Raw genomic sequence first — 16,914 nt, 5'->3', positions numbered from 1 at the left:
ATTTTTAGACGCTTGTGCCCTGATGTAGAAGCACCGTATGATCCTCTACACGGTGATGACCTCTTTTCACAGTTCTGTCAGACTTGACCACATCACTAAACTTGAAATAAAATGTCTCACTTTTTAAAGATTCTTTTAAATAATTTGAAATTACTTTAATACCTTTCCTCAGTCTTGTTTTGCTGACTCTGGCTCTGTGTCAGTATGAGGTGCTCAGCTCTCTGCCCCGGATATCAGGAATGTCAGCTTCTTCAGATAAAACCTAACAGCTGCAAGGCTTCAGACTATTTATAGCTTTCATTCAGTCTCTCTCTCTCTCGCTCTTTCTGGATCTCTCCTTGTTCATGACTGAAAGTTCTGGAGCGTGAGGAAGGCAGAAGGAGGAGTGTTTTAAGGCTCCAGGAGAGGACCAGAAGAACAACTGTTCAATGAGAGAAGTTTCTGAAAACAAGAAGTGCGAATCGGACCATAATGGCTTTGCTGTGTTATAACCGAGGCTGTGGTGAAAGGTTTGATGAGGATAAGAACTCTGATGGTAAGACTTCCTTTTCCACGTTTTGTTAATGAAACTTTCATGCATGAGATCTCGTGTATCTAGTTCGAGTCCATGTTAAAGCTCAACCATTTCCTGACCAGTGGAATCCTACGTGTGGTTAAACTCCCTGATCTTATATAGACGTGCACAGCCACTTTGCAATGAATCTTTTTATTACAGTGTTGTTACCTGCAGGGGCGCCGCCAGAAATTTTGGGCCCCATGAAAGATTAGAATTTTGGGCCCCCCAACTTTGCCCACCCTCGTCACAATTGCGCTATTGTCATTATTTGACTTTTGATAGCCCATGGACCTTGAGTTTGTGACTTTATTACATTTTATGTATTAACCTACCAGGGACTAGATGAAAACTGGTCAGTGACTAATTCTGGTGCATTTACAATCACAAATGAAAATTCAAGATTTTGCCACATGCCTTCTTGTGCTAGGACAATTGGTAGTGAAATGTGTGATGTGACTGCTAAGCAACACTTTAATCTAGCAAACTGTATATGGCGCTCGCTCATTAAAAACGTCAATCCTAAAGCATTTATGGGTTGTATCGCTGCTCACCTTCTCCAAAGGGGGGTTCAGTGGTTTGGTAGGGCGGAGGTCCCCCTGAGGCTGAATCTGTGCATATTTAGGGCACCCCATTAGTTATGAAACTGGTTATTAGCACTAGTTATTAGCACCAGCATAATGTAATATTTCATCTTGTTTATCACACAAGTCAGTTCAGTTATTAAAATGGAAAAAATATCACTGTACAAACTGTAAAAGTGTTCTCTTGATAGGCTAATCCAACCACGTTCATACTGTTCATTTACCATTCGCTAATATTTTGAACACACATGTGAGCAATTAGCTACCTTTCTTTGGGGAAAACTGAGTGACCAGTTGCCTGCCTCTCTGGTCCCTCTCAGCTTTCAGCTGCCTTTCTTTGCGTTTTTGACAGCCACTCTTCATATTTAGCGATCATAGACTGTACGCACTCCACTGCTGGCTGGCTGCTGCTGCACCGCGACACAGCAGCAAGTAGCGTTGCACTGATCAGCACACAGATTTAACGCATCGCGCTTCTACCAGAACTGGACCGTACCATTTCGCAAAAGGGGGAGGGTTAAATGACAATATGTTGAAGAACTCAAGAAATAGACAACCTTGTTCAATTAGCTCATTTTACCAGATGGAATATTGCATTGTTGTTGTTTCAAAAGTCTTATTAAAAGCATATTATCAGCCCCTTAAAAGGCCCCTAGAATTGTTCTAACCTTTCCCCCCCATGGCGGCGCCCATGGTTACCTGTGACGAGAGTGATTTATTACTACTTTTGTACTTTCCTTGAAGTTAAACTCAGCATGAGATTTCTAGAGCAGATTTCATTCAGGAAACCGTCGGCTAAGGAAAGTGTCTTTAGTTACACTGAGATTCAAGCAATTAAAAATAACGACAACAATAACGGGGGAGGACAATCCAGGATTTGTTTTTGGCTGTAAAAGAAAAAGTAATGTGTTGGCACAGTGAGGAGTGGAGCTGTGATTGTCCCACGTGTTCGTAGAGAAGACTTGATCGACTCTCAACTGTTCCTGAGTACCATGAATGTCCCCTGTTCTGCTTTCTGATTGGCTGCCTGTAGCTGGGACGGAGCAGCATGGTGTGTGACTGACTGCACATGAGAGAGAAGTGATGTGTAATCTGTTGTCTCTTCTTTCTGTGTTTTAGATGCCTGTTGTTTTCACTCTGGAGTGCCGATCTTCCACGATGCCTTGAAGGTGTACACATACTGAGTGTCTTAAACAATTTGAAACTTAAAGGGATCCTTCAGTGGATTTCTTCTCAAACTTATTTTAAGGAAAAGTATTCACAGGTTTCAAAAATCAAACTTTCATTTTCAGAGACCAAATAGTGTTCGAGAAAAATTCATTTTCTTTGAAATATCAGATGGGCTTCCTGCGTATGCGATGACGTCACGTAGCGGACACTTGGAGCAACTCAGCCGTGTATATTCTCTGTTTACATCGGAGTTTTGCTAGTTTTACAAGTATTTTAGCGAATTTATCAATTTTTAAAGAAGTATGCCCAGTGCTTAATTTGTGAAGTGGGAGGTCCCGGAACGCAGGAGGTGGGTGGGTCCGGCGACTCAAAAAAAAAAAAAAGGCGGGGGGTGGTTTACTATAACTTTACGCACACGCCTATTGCATGACGTATTGCAACAGCACCAGTTATCAAATCCTGGACAACAACGGACAACGCTCAGAATGTTCTCCAAACAGGCACTCAAGTTCACTCTCGCTCTCCACACATACGTTAAGGCAGGGGTCGGGAACTTTTTTGGCTGAGAGAGCCATGAAAGCCACATATTTTCAAATACGCTTTTGTGAGAGCCACGTATAAAAAGTGACGCTGAATAACAACTAAAATGCATTTTTACGTATGACCAACAATTTGAATGTAATATACTCTTTTTCATAATGAAGAGGCTCTTGACATGCCGTCTTCCTCCTGTCCCCCGCTGAATATTTTGACGCAAACGTAGCTTGGCGTGTTTCGAAGTGCCGCTTTATTTCATTGTTTCATCGATGCAATCTTGTCATTGTATAGGCCTATTGGACACAAAGCAGAACCCTCTCACCCCACAAAGGCGAATTCCTCTGTCCATTCCTGTTGAAATGTACGGTAGCCTACCAGTCACCTTTTTTCCCTTCATCTTCCCGATCCTCATCCTCATTCCCTCTGACGGTTGCAGTTGGTGCGCTAACACTTCTAGCTTCACCACCATCATTCTTCTCATCTTCTTTTTGATCGTTCCCGCGGACTGGTACACTTGCAGCAGGTGCTGGTGCAGTGGCACTGTGTCCAACGTCGTCCATTTTAGGTTGTTTAGGATCCAGCTGTCCTGGGACTTTGAAAAATTTTAGTAAGCTTTCTTGTTTTTTTGCCATTTTTTCCACAGCGCAAGCTAACGGCTACAAAAAACCCGGTATTCTATTGAGCAGAAGTATATACACCCCATGTCCCCCCCCCTCCCCTTTCGCATAGATTTTGTGGATGTCATAGGAGAGAAATCAACAACAGATATCAAAATCAAAACCGAACACTAAACAAATTATTTACTTATTTAATTTATTGTTTGAATTTTTTTCCCCTTTGTGATGGTCACGGAGGTGATCTGATCCATTTAAATAGCTGGCGGAACACCGAATGAAATGAAAATAGCTGCCGGATCCGACGGCGGAGGTTCCGGATCTTGTTCCGTCATGTTCCGGCTCAAATTAAGCCCTGAGTATGCCTCATTGTGTAGCATGTAAATGCCACAGTGATGCTAAAAAGAAAGCACAAGCTGGAATTCGACTGCATTTCCGCAGAGAAAATAAAATCTGTGCTTGATCAGCTGGAACAGAGGGATATCGACAGAAACTGAATCAGACATGAGACCTTGTGCTGCAAAATCGTTTTTTACATGATCTACAGAAAGTGTGTGGCAAAGTGTCACCAACAGGTTCCTGCAAAGCAAATTAAATTGCAATCAACAAACATAAAACTATTAAGTCTCACACTTCCTCAAGCACTCGGATCTTTCTGCTGAAATTGTATTTGTTGGACGTGAGAGAAAAGATGGCTGAAATTGAGTGCAGAGATCTTTTCCAAGCCAGAAAGGAATATTAAAAATCATTTTATAGGAACATTTTTAAACATTACGAACAAAACCTTTAAAGCTAGACGGCTTTTCAGATTTTTCAAGTGTAGGTCATAAAAAGAATTTTCCCTGACACCCAATTATTTCTGTTTAGTGGACTGAAAGCTACTGAATTCGAATCAGACTTTCAATTTTAATTAGAACAATTAATGAATTTAGAGCCACACGGCCCTAAATTCTCTATTTTTTTTCCTGCTTCACCATGACTCTATACAAGCTACTACGTCATGCATGACGTGGTGGTCTTTCCCTGTTTGCGCAAGGCATTGTGGGATACAAATTTGAAACAGGAGAGAAAAATGGAGGACATGAGTGTGTGAATGAAATGTGAAAGACCGACTACAGTAACGGAAAGCGAGAAGAAAAGACGTTATGTTGTGAAGGAAAGGAAACGCAGGACCAAACTAATAAATATAGGCGGTCAGCGAGCACCTCGGTGTGATCAGCTGTTCGTTTAGCGACAGAATGATGGAACTGTCAGCGCACGCTCAAAGGTCAACCTGCGCATGCGCATACGGACTTTGCTCAGGAATCCCCTCAAATTAAATAACTTCCCAGCCACAGAATAGCCTGGTTTTTTTTTGTTTGTTTGTTTTTTTAGATATTACAGAAATAAACATGCATCACAATGAGCAAATTTCAGAGGGAACGAAATTTCACCGATTTTATGAAATCAAAAGGCCGTCCAGCTTTAATATATTATTTGTGGGAATTCACCACTAAAAGTACTTTTCCTCTCACTCGGTATTTTTATTTTTGTCTTTAATACACCAGGACATCCTTTATGCATGTTTTTAACATCATGGGTACCAGCTTGCTTTCCTGGTCAGCACTGATGATCTGTGGCTTCTAGTGTAATGTGTGTGTGTCCCCGTGTCCTCAGGGCTGGTCCTGCTGTAAGAAGAGAACAACAGATTTCTCCGAGTTTCTCTCAATCAAGGTAGCTGATACACTTCCAGTGTATATTTCAAGTCTGTATTCCAACAGTTATGTATTTTGCTTTGTGTGATGTGCTCCAGTAGAAAGAAAACTCCGTGTTACTGTGAAAAGTTCCTTAACTCGGGTGCAATATATGTATATAGAAATCATTGTATATAAAATCACTTAATTTTGCTTTTACTTAAAGTGCCATTCCACCATTGGATGTATTCTTTGGCATAAAATACAATATATTTTATGACAACATGACTAGACAGAGAAATCTTTTAGCTTCAAAATGATATATCAAACATAATTTTTTGACAATGACAAGTATATTAATTTTGCGACCAAAGTCACCTACCCTTTTAATTTCCGCACGGTAGTGAAACGTGATGTCATCGGCAGGTTCCCCTTCTTGTGTACCACGTGTCGGTCTATTTTTAGACCAGGAAACCCCCAAAGTGAGAGTCATTTCTCCTCGTATATGGGGGCCAAAAAAATTGTGAAAAATTGAGTTAATCTTTCAGTTAGCTAGATTTATTGGTATTAGCTAGATTTATTGGTATTTTTATCGCGTTCTATCCGCCGTTGCTGATATGTGCCACGTCACGTGGTACACAAGAAGGGGATCCTGCTGATGACATCACGCGCAGAAATTAAAAGGGTAGGTGACTTTGGTCGCAAAATTAATATACCGTAAAATACCAAATAATAGCCCGGGCGATTATTTGTCTCAATCACGTAAGAGACCCGGCGCGTATTAGAGACTAGGCGGCTATTTGGAACAGGCGATTAATTCCTTCTTCACAAACACCTTCCCCAAAATCTACCTCAAAACGGGGAAAAAAATCATTCTCAGATAGGCCTACTTTTAACCAGTATAACTTGGTTTGTTTAGAGTTAGATTACAGATAGCACGGTGCCGACTTCGGGGAATTTTGAAGACGCAGAATGCATCTTCGCATGGCACAGTCGGGGTGGATAAAGGATAAATCACACACCTTTTCCTGTTAATGACTAGTTAAGCGCATGCTTTACAAAATAATCAAGAAACCACACCATTGTCTGTGCGCAGCACTGTGATTTAATTACTCTGCAAAGTTATGGTCACTTGCTATCACCCTCACCCATGCAGCCTCCACCCTTTGCGCTTCGCGATGTCTGTCAATCTGAAATTGCATGGAGGGCGCGACGTTGAAGCAACATAATTAGGGTGCGAAGTGTCAAACCAAAGGGTTTTTTCTTATGCTGAAAAATAAGTGACCTGCAGTGGCTACATACTGTCATCTTGCATTCTCACGTTTCTCTCCAAGACGTCTCCCTATTTGGCCGATATGAGCCTATTCCCCGAGTGAGTTGGTACGGTGGCTCGACCCCGTAGAAAACTTAAAGTTCGGATGAAAGTTAGTTGAATAGGTTACTGACTTGTAGGCCTACATGTTGCCTGCCTGACGCGTGCTTCTGCCCAACTTGCACGACAGATTACTTGTTGAAAAGGCCCCTTGGATTAGATTGGCCGCGAGCAGACTGAAATGCATGTTAGAACGCTCTCACCTTTTTTGTAAAGCGTCTTCCAGATCCGAATGGGTAAGGGCAAGTGAAATGGTATAAGGTCTTTAATAAAACTCAGTGTGTGCTTTGACGCATGCATTCGGCAATTTAGGTCGTTTAACAGAAGCAGCAGTCCAACCTTGGAAACCCGCAGTCCTCACTGTCACCACACACGCTGGCTTTCGTTGGGTATACCCAAAGGGGTGGCTAAGACATCTGTCAAAAGTTACGGAGTTGCATTCCTCAAGAAATATTACGGTAGACCAAGATTATAACATTGAAATGGCATGTTTATTATCACGTAACAAAATGTTGTAAACAGTATTATAGAAATAATTTCATTCATTCATTCATATTGTTTCGGTAGAAAACTATGCAATGCAAAATCGTTTAAACACCAGAAAACCAGAAAAGTGCTGGGCCTCAAGATTCTAGATAGAACATTCGGACGCTTTTTTTTTTTTTTTTTTTAAGACCCCGGCGAGTATTCGGAACCGGCCTTTATTTGTCACAACACATGCGTACACCCGGCCGTTAAAGGGAACTCGGCGGTTAATTGGAACTCGGCTATTATTTGGTATTTTACGGTACTTGTCGTTGTCAAAAAATTATGTTTGATATATCATTTTGAAGCTAAAAGATTTCTCTATCTAGTGATACCATTTATATATGTTGTCAAAATATATTGTATTTTATGCCAAAGAATACATCCAATGGTGGAATGGCACTTTAAGTTATTGAACTTTAATTTAATTTATTCTTTTTTTCAGACAATTTTATCCTCTATTTTTAGACATGTTTACTACTTCTCCAATTCAGGAGCTTGGTAGCAAATTTGAATTTCCCTCCGGGGATTAATAAAGTAATTCTGATTCTAACCAGAGGTGCGACATGACAAAGTACAAATAATTCGTTACTATACTAAAGTTTTCAGGGACCTGTACTTTACTTGAGTGTTTATTTTTCAAACAACTTTCTTTTATGCACTATATCTTAACACACAGATCTGAACTTCCTACTCATTACGTTTTCAAGTCACATTCATTACTTTAAATTACTTTAGTTTAATGTATTTGAGGGGCATTATTGTTTTTTTTTTTTTTTTTTTTTTTTTTTAATTTTGCACCATTGATCGCCATCTCAACATCAACATGAGACAATAACACAGAAAAGACGACACTGGTTACACAAAACCAATCTCACAACACCTGACTAAATCAAAACATGAGCTGTGTTCAAATTTGGCAAACTGGTTTTCTTTGGACTTTTAAATGTGAAGGTTTTTGTGTAAACATTTCCAAATTGTTCAATTTAAATACCTTATACTTTAGCGTACGTTATTAGCAAGTATATAAAGAGAAGCTAGTAAGGTAAGGCTAGCTATAAGTTACTGTTATACAGCTGGGTTGTTGAGGTTCGTAGCTGGTAGTCAATCAACTGCACGTGTAAGTGTATTATTTATTTGTGATAAAGTACTTTGCAAATAACATATTTGTAGTGGAGCACCTTATATACAGTATTTCATAATTAATTTAGGAAAGGGTGGGTTTGGCTCTTTGCGTGTGCACATGACGACCCCTCAATTATGTCATATAGTATGTGAGGATCAGTTAGCATTGTACAGAAACAGCTAATAGAAATGTTCTTCAAAGGGCTAATTTTTACTTCAAGTACATTTCAGAGCCTGTACTTTTGTATTTGAGTAAAGAAGTTTAATCAGTACTTCTACTTTTACCAGAGGTTTTTTTTTTTTTAAACAAGCATCTCTACAGGGCGGCACGGTGGTATAGTGGTTAGCGCTGTCGCCTCACAGCAAGAAGGTCCGGGTTCGAGCCCCGTGGCCGGCGAGGGCCTTTCTGTGCGGAGTTTGCATGTTCTCCCCGTGTCCGCGTGGGTTTCCCCCGGGTGCTCCGGTTTCCCCCACAGTCCAAAGACATGCAGGTTAGGTTAACTGGTGACTCTAAATTGAGCGTAGGTGTGAATGTGAGTGTGAATGGTTGTCTGTGTCTATGTGTCAGCCCTGTGATGACCTGGCGACTTGTCCAGGGTGTACCCCGCCTTTCGCCCGTAGTCAGCTGGGATAGGCTCCAGCTTGCCTGCGACCCTGTAGAACAGGATAAAGCAGCTACAGATAATGAGATGAAGTATCTCTACTTCTACTTGAAGGAAGAAGAAGCAGCCTTTATTTGTCACATGTACACTCAAACACAGTGAAATTCCTCTCTGCATTTAATGCCTCTGAAACAGTGAACACGCATACCCAGGGAGCAGCTGGGGGTTAGGTGCCTTGCTCAAGAGCACTTCAGCCCAAGGACGTGTGTCTTTGGACTATGGGAGAAACTGGAGCACCCGGGGAGAACATGCAAACTCCACACAGAAAGGCCCCTGTTGGGCTCGAACCCTTGCTGTGAGGCGACAGTGCTAACCACTACACCACTGTGCCACCCACTTAAAGGTTCTGAATGCAAAGTTGAATTCTGGTGTAGCAAAGGGAGAGAGCAGTCACCCCACCCAGTCTTGAACCCAGGTCTACAGGGTGCCAAACCTGCACCCTAAGCACAACGCCAAAGAGTCAGGCTCATTGGTATGGCAGTCAGAGCACATACTTGACCATAGTGACGGGCACCATCACACTGCCCTCCCCTTCAGGAGGTGCACCCGTGCACTTCCCACACAGAGGCATCCCTCACACATACCCCAGCTGTACTTCTCCCAAACCAGGGTGCCCCACACACTCATGCTTCACCCATCTCTGGGGTCCCTCGCACAGGGGTCACCTATCGTGGGGATCCCTCGTACGTCTCACACACAGGGCACACCTCCGATGGCCTAACGGCAAGCCATCCCATTCCTGACATCAACTGTAACAAAGTGTTTGGTATCCTGCCTTGAACCCTAGTCTACAGGATGCCAAACCTGCACCGTGGCTCGTTGGTATGGCACTCAGAGCACATACTCAACCATAGTGACGGGCACTCCATCACATCTGGGCAAAAACGTTCTCTTTCTATTGCTGTTGGAGTTTCGAGATGTTTTGCGTTGACTTGAATTGAAATTAAGGAGTCATGCTGCTGCACACACCATGTATCCTAGCAGAAAGGAAAATATGGATGCGAATCAGCTACCAAATGTGCCAGAAAAGTGCTAGAAACCAAAAGAATTTTTGTGAAGCGACAGATCGACCGCTGGAATCGACTGAAGGATGAAACGGGCGTGAAACCTGGCGACAAATTTACGGCCGCTTGTCTTGGATTGGCGAGTCTGAGGCCCTGTCCACACTGCAACGGATTCAGGTGAATCCGATAAAAAATTTTTATCGTTTCGGCCTGGCGTCCACACGGCACTGGCGTTTTGGGTGCCCCAAAACGATATTTTTTGAGAATGGGTTCCAGAGTGGAAAAATCTGGCAACGGCGCTGTTGCGAAGTCGTCTGGATGAGTAGAACGGATTTGTTTACGATGACGTCATAACCACATGACTAGAACAAGCAGCACGCCAGGTAGAAGAAGGGGTTTATGCGCATGCGTCCTACTTCTATTGTTCTGGTGTCTCCGATGGGACCGTCTTACAGTGCACGTAGAGGTGTGGCATGTGTATTGCATCGTTTTCAGCAAGCGTTGCGTTGCCATATGTACCTGATATTTTACTGATCCTTTGCCCATGTGGACACGATTTTTTTTTTTTTACCCGCTAAAAACAAGAATCTCGTTGCCGTTGTCGTGTGGATGTAGCCTGAGTATGGAGTTATACACCTAATGTTTTGGTCTTGCAGAGAAAGAAACAATAACACACAAGCAGTAACAGAGAAGAAATATTTGTGTTTGGTTTCACAGATCTATTCGCAAATGTCAACCACAAATTACATCCCTGTGACTCAAAACTCTCCGAGATTAATGTAGTCATGATGATTTCCCCATGTCGCCATCTTGGTGTGATCCAGTTCCATAGTTATGCCGATTATTTAAAGCTCCTCGTGTTCGGTTATTTCCATAGCGCTGTACTGTTTACCTCAAGAGGGAGGATATTCGGTCCCAAAACGGAGAAAAACAACCCTCAGCACATCAAAATGATCACATCTCGTCCGCATGATAATTCTTGCGGGACATAAGAAAATGCCGTACACAAAAAATTAAAAAATAAAAATTTCAGATGACTTTGCAGTCAGGACCTTTTAAGTAAAGCATGTGTGCACTTTTGTGACATCTGGTTATAACCCTGCAGTTGATTATTTTCCTATAACAGCAAATCCCAAGCTGTTTCGTTTCCTCTTGCACCACTACAATTTGACAGCAATTATATTTTTCCTCTCTGTTAAAGTTAATAAGACGGGGGAAAAAAAATCCTGTTCAAGAGAAACTGGAAAAGCTGTTGCTGGAGACTCTTCCCATAAATGATTGATAAATGTCACGACATAGAAACTGTCACCATGTTAATGATCATACACTTTTTTCTTTCTTTTAATGTTTATCAGTTTTAGATTGTGCGAAGTGTCCGCCATACAAGCTTATTACCTGTCACTATACAAATGATAAAATATTAGAACGAGCACGTTAAATATAAACCTGTGATTGAATTACTGCTGGCGCTACTGACAGAGCTGCTGTTGGAGAAATTTAATCCCGACCTTCTGACCAATCAGAATCCAGAAGTTGACTGCACTCTTGTCTTTGCACCTCTGGCATAAATAAAAACCTTCCTGCTGCTGGTTTACAGCTTAATGTAAAGCATTTGTGTAATGCAAATATAAATGTTTGATACTTTTTAATCATATCCCATGATCCTCAGGGTTGTTCCCATGGCCGCCACAGTAATGTGAAGCCTGAAGCGCCTCTGAAGCCAGAGTTCAGGTCTGATAAAGGAGAGCAGAAGCTCCATAGCAGCAAGGAGATCATCTACCAGGGCCCCAAATCTGCTGAGGCTCTGGAGAAAGAGAGACCCAGGTACACACACTCACATGTGTGCTCGCTCGCTCTATCATCCAACAGCTTTCTGTCCTCTACTTTAAATCCTGCATCACAGCAGAAACAAAAGATCATTTCTCTTCAGCTTTTTTAAAACCTAAAATCCTCAGTGTTCTTCCTTATACGAATGTGTCCAGGCGTAATGATGTTTTTACGAAGCACTTCAATAAGTCGCTCTCGATCAGGGTGTCTGCTGAATGCTGAAAGTGTGTGGGGTTTTTTTTTCCTCTCAAAGGAGTGTAATATTGTTGTGTATCTGTTGCCTCTCAGCTCTGATGAGCCCAAGTCCAAGCTGAAAGTCAAGGTGTCTCCATCTCTGGCTCAGATCCTGGAAAAAATGGAGCTCAGTGAGCGGGAGAAGCAGGAGAAGATCGGTGAGCTGATGTCTCTCATCACTCCATGTGCATGTTAAACATCATTGACCTGCTCTGACATTCCCCTAATCCGATATTCTCTTCAGTTTCATCTTGTTCCTCCTCCAGTGCCATGAATATAACTAATATATAACACATTCATGATTAGATAGAGTGAGATCTTGCATTTCATGGTTCTCTAGGTTAGATAGAATAACCTTTTTGCAGCTCAGGACCATTTTATGATTGCATTACAGATACATAAGCCACTTATATGATCCATATGTGCCATATTTTTTATCCCCCAGCATATAATGCGGAGGGATATAGCGATCACTCTGTCCATCAATCTATAAATGTTTTTCGGAGCATAACTCAAAAACTATTAGGAATTTTTTCACAAAGCCTGACAGTTAGGTTAAAGGAGAACTGAAGGCAATTTTTTTTAATTATCAAAATTCTATTTCTCTCAGTTTATTAACTGTAAGAATGCATCTTTGATCGCTATTTTGTCACTGCTAGAGCAAGTTCTGAGTGTTTGAAATATGCTCTGTAATGTATCAGTCCATATGTCAAAGCAATGGCTGTAAACGAGATTCGTTGAGACCTGTGCGAGACATCGTAAGACAGAAGTAAAACGTACAGCGGAAATCAAAGTGGCCAACATTGTCAAAAGACGCGCGCGCCCTCTTTCGAATGCTGATGTAATCAAGCCAGAAGTTTTGTTTTTGATAGCAGTCAGGAAAGTTTGAAAAAAGTAGGCAGTAATCGTCATTTAAACTTGTTTTTGTGCAATATTTCGTTTGGAAAACAGTTTTCAAAATGGCGGCACTGACACCTGGCTGACACTTGACGTTTCGAAGTCTCGCACAAGTCTCATGAAGATCGCGCGGATAAGCGACGCCTGCCGCGGACCAAACAAACTAAATTCAACACGGCTAAAAACCGAATAGGCCGATAAGGATAATATTTAATTGCAATTAGTTGCCAATACGAGTCACGATATAAGGTTACTGAAACCGAAAATGTAATTGAATAACACGTTAATTAAGAAATAAAGCAAGTTTAAAAATGACTTCAGTTCCCCTTTAAGTGACTAAAGGAGTTGTGCCTTTTGACATTTTGGGATTTCTGTGATTAATTTTTCTGTATTTCCATGGCAACCAATTCAACTTAGGAAAATTTGGAGTGGGGTTTTGTGTGTGGGGGGGGGGGATACGTCATCATCTGATGATTCTTGTTTTTTCACTACTGGAGCTATTTCATCTTTCCACAAAACCTAAAATATTTCCAGTGCATGTTCCAAACCTTTTAGTTTTATTGAAACTGCTGTCTGATTCATGTCCACGTTATTCATAACCACTGCTTTATATTGAACAGTTATTCCACAATCAGTCGTACATGAGCTGATAGCTGATGAGGCGCATGGTGCTGAGTTGGCTATAAGCCATGTATGACGAGATTGAGTGGAATAACGGTTTTATTGTATCCACATTCACTGGATTTTGAGAAATGGAGCATCTTTATTTTTTGCAAATTCGATAAATAAAAACTGTGTACAAAACATCCGGCAAAATCATTTCCGCTTAAAATGTAAACAAACCGGCGAAACGACAGTCGCAATTTTGTGAAAAATGCAATAATAATTATTGAAAGAAAAGATGTGTTCTTTCCATCAATACTTTTATTCCATTTTTTGTTTGTATTTTTGGTGTTCTGCTTTCGAGTAGTCTTTATTTTATCCTCAGTTGGTTCAGCAACACGTTCTGCCATTTTGTTTTTCTCTACTCACAGTATATGAGCTGATAGCCTAGTAGTAGAGTAGCCAATCAGAGCATGTGATTGCTCATATCCAGCGAATGTGGATAGAATAATGAGTGTTAGTTTAAGAATCACAGCATTTGTATCTTTGGCCATTGAGAATATGGGCTCTTTAGAAATAATAGGAACGGCAGTCGTGTAGGAACTGCAAGACAAACAATAATTGCATGTTTGCGAGAATTTAATGGTGTGGTTTCAGGCACATCACGCTAACTGTCCTAGTTTTTCTTTCACTGTGACTGCGATTTTCTCAAACACAGCAGAGTGATGTGGACGTGTGACCCAGTATCGGTGCAATAATGTCAGCATTGTTTACTCGCTTGTGGTTTTTATAAATAGCAGCTTTGAGGTGGAGAAACGTCATCTTCCTTTTTTCTTCGTACACATTGTTCACTCTGTATCCTGTCATGTGACCAAACACCCTGCTCTTCTCTTTCAGAGAGCCAAGGTATCATTATGGGGACTAAGTGCAAAAACGCAGGATGCAAAACAGTAGGTGGCTCTGTGGATGCATTTCTTCAACTGTGTGTCTGTGTCCAGATGAAATTAATTGCACTTTATTGATGGTTTCTTACAGTATGACCTTTACAAATCATTTATGCAGTGTAATAAAATTTTTGTTTTTATTTAACCTTTAATAAACTGCTCAAAATGGCAGAGGAACATCATATCTTTTGAAATATGCACATTATGCAAGTTGGAAACACTCCCGTGTCTTCCCTAATACCGGTAGCTTTCTGGCTAATGATCTACTAGTAAATTTGCCTCCACGTGTCACAGAGAGAACTGGGTGTGACTGCAGCATCAGAATCTGCATCATATTCAGACCTTTTTAAGGAAGTCAAGAATTGTCAACATATAAGCCAAAACCAAACGATTTATTTGACTAACGTTAAAGTGCTAGTCTTATGAAAATGACATCATACAGTAAAATGGCAGAGGACATCATCAGTCATGATCATATGACATCATCAAAATGGCAGAGGAACATCACATCTTTACCCCCATTTAAACATTCATGATATGAAATATGCATACTATGCATATCACCGTGGGTGGCACGGTGGTGTAGTGGTTAGCACGGTCGCCTCACAGCAAGAAGTTTCTGGGTTCGAACCCAGCGGCTGGCGAGGCCTTTCTGTGTGGAGTTTGCATGTTCTCTCCGTGTCTGCGTGGGTTTCCTCCGGGTGCTCCGGTTTCCCCCACAATCCAAAGACATGCAGTTAGGTTAACGTGGGGTGGCCTTGGGCTGAAGTGCCCTTGAGCAAGGTCCCTGGGCGCTCTAGTGTGTGCGCACTGCTTCAGATGGGTTAAATACAGAGGATGAATTTCACTGTGCTTGAAGTGACTGACAAAGGTTTCTTCTTCTTCAAAATCCCAGGTTTTCTGTGTGTGATATGCTCAAATAGGTTGTAAAGTTCACCGATTAAATAAAAAAATTGGCTCGAAATTGTTCGCCATTAGACCGCAGCGATTAATTGCTCCGCGGCGCTGCATGCGTGACGTCGTATGCGCCACTGCCTTCTTTTGTAAAGCTATACAACTTTACGACAACAAGGCCGAAGAAGTGACTAAGAGTGAATAAGCATGTTTTGGTTTACATTTAGATCAGTAATTGTCTATCGTCTGTTGAAGTATTATATTTGGCCACATAGAAACTACTTTAGAACGTTACTGATCTGACGGACAACTAATAAAACCAAGCAACAGGCTAAACCCACGCTTGACCCTTACTGTGCGGCGGTGAGCTCTTTGGGATAACGCTTCTGAGTAGATCGTAGGAACTGCTCTGCGTACCAGACCTCGCTCAGATCCTTCTGTGTGAATCTGCTTCACAAATTTATCTTTTTCAAAATGTACGGAGCAGACCCCAAACCATCCTGTCGGCTTGAAGTTACCTTTCTTTGTCTGTACGAATTCATTCTGTAAGTGTCCTGCCGACTTTGGGCTATAACAGATCAAAATTCCACTTTTTTTTTTTTAAAATCAGCTACCCTTGAACGACAAACTTCTTAGGAGGCATGCTTTGGTTTTAATTTTGTTTTGGAATGAAAAAAAATTGTTAATGTGCTACGTTTTGCAAAGCAGACAAAGCCAGAAATGCTGCGAACTTTTAAGCGCTGTGCACATGACGTCACTTCCTATGAATTAACAGCAACTTGCCAGAAATACATTCGTGTAATTGCGGACTCAAAGAGCCAAACTTTAGCAACTAAATAGAACATGTTCCTGGTCTTGTATTAAAGGTCCCATGGCATGAAATTTTCACTTTCTGAGGTTTTTTAACGTTAAAATGAGGTCCTCTGACCTTCTTAAGTCACCCCAGTGGCTAGAAATGTCATAATGTGTAAACCAAACTATGCCCAACATTTGAGAATGGTGCGTCAAAATGGCGCGTTGATAAACTCTTCCCTTGCCAACGTCAGCAAGGGAGATGATCCCCACGCCCCCCCTCTGGATTCCCACCCACTGTATGGATTGCCCGCCCAGCTCAAAAGTTGCCACCAAACATGGAAGTTGCGCTGTACATGGATGTGACAACACAGAAAGGAGTCTGTTTTTACTGCCGACGGGAGAGCCCCTGAAAACGCAGTGGCTTAATTTTATTTACTCCAATAATACGCCGTCGAGTCTACCTAAGACGGTGTATGTTTGTCGGAAGCATTTTCCTGAGGAATGTTTCCACAACTTGGGACAGTACCAGGCAGGTTTTGCACATCAACTGTCACTGAAGCCTGGGTCCGTACCAAGCATCCCTGCCGCATCAGCCACAAACAGCGAACAAGTAAGTGTATAACTGTTAAGTCGTTTTGCCATGTTTTAAAATCCGTGCCACGTTAGCCTTGCAATGGCTACATTAGCTGTGCAGCTAACCGCTTCCTGCAGTTAGCCAGGTACTCTGCGCTACAAAACCAAAAAGCATGCAGCATGCTCTGTTATAATAGCCAATCAAAACAGTTTTTACAAAGACACCCACATTCTTTTTTTAAGTCACTCGTTCATTTTATTTGTTTGTTTGTTCAGTAAAAACCCAAACATTTGTTGAATTTATTTTATTTCCTCGCGTCGCACCTTA

The 16,914-nt window shown here is 41.6% G+C and overlaps 1 protein-coding gene across 1 annotated transcript in view; it reads left to right on the top strand.

The window, feature by feature from the left end:
- The first annotated feature begins 358 nt into the window (after window positions 1-358).
- zgc:92429 (uncharacterized protein LOC445063 homolog) overlaps window positions 359-16,914 on the top strand; it is a 28,351-nt gene continuing 11,795 nt past the window's right edge. Inside the window, exons 1-6 of the mRNA XM_060925008.1 lie at window positions 359-535; window positions 2,257-2,306; window positions 5,115-5,171; window positions 11,489-11,643; window positions 11,935-12,038; window positions 14,278-14,330. Coding sequence (XP_060780991.1) covers window positions 472-535; window positions 2,257-2,306; window positions 5,115-5,171; window positions 11,489-11,643; window positions 11,935-12,038; window positions 14,278-14,330 — 483 coding nt within the window. The 5' untranslated portion in view covers window positions 359-471. The remainder of the gene's footprint in view (window positions 536-2,256; window positions 2,307-5,114; window positions 5,172-11,488; window positions 11,644-11,934; window positions 12,039-14,277; window positions 14,331-16,914) is intronic.

The sequence above is a fragment of the Neoarius graeffei genome, chromosome 1 (assembly GCF_027579695.1).
Source record: "Neoarius graeffei isolate fNeoGra1 chromosome 1, fNeoGra1.pri, whole genome shotgun sequence".
Taxonomy (NCBI): domain Eukaryota; kingdom Metazoa; phylum Chordata; class Actinopteri; order Siluriformes; family Ariidae; genus Neoarius; species Neoarius graeffei.
This window is presented reverse-complemented; position numbering and strand designations above follow the sequence as displayed.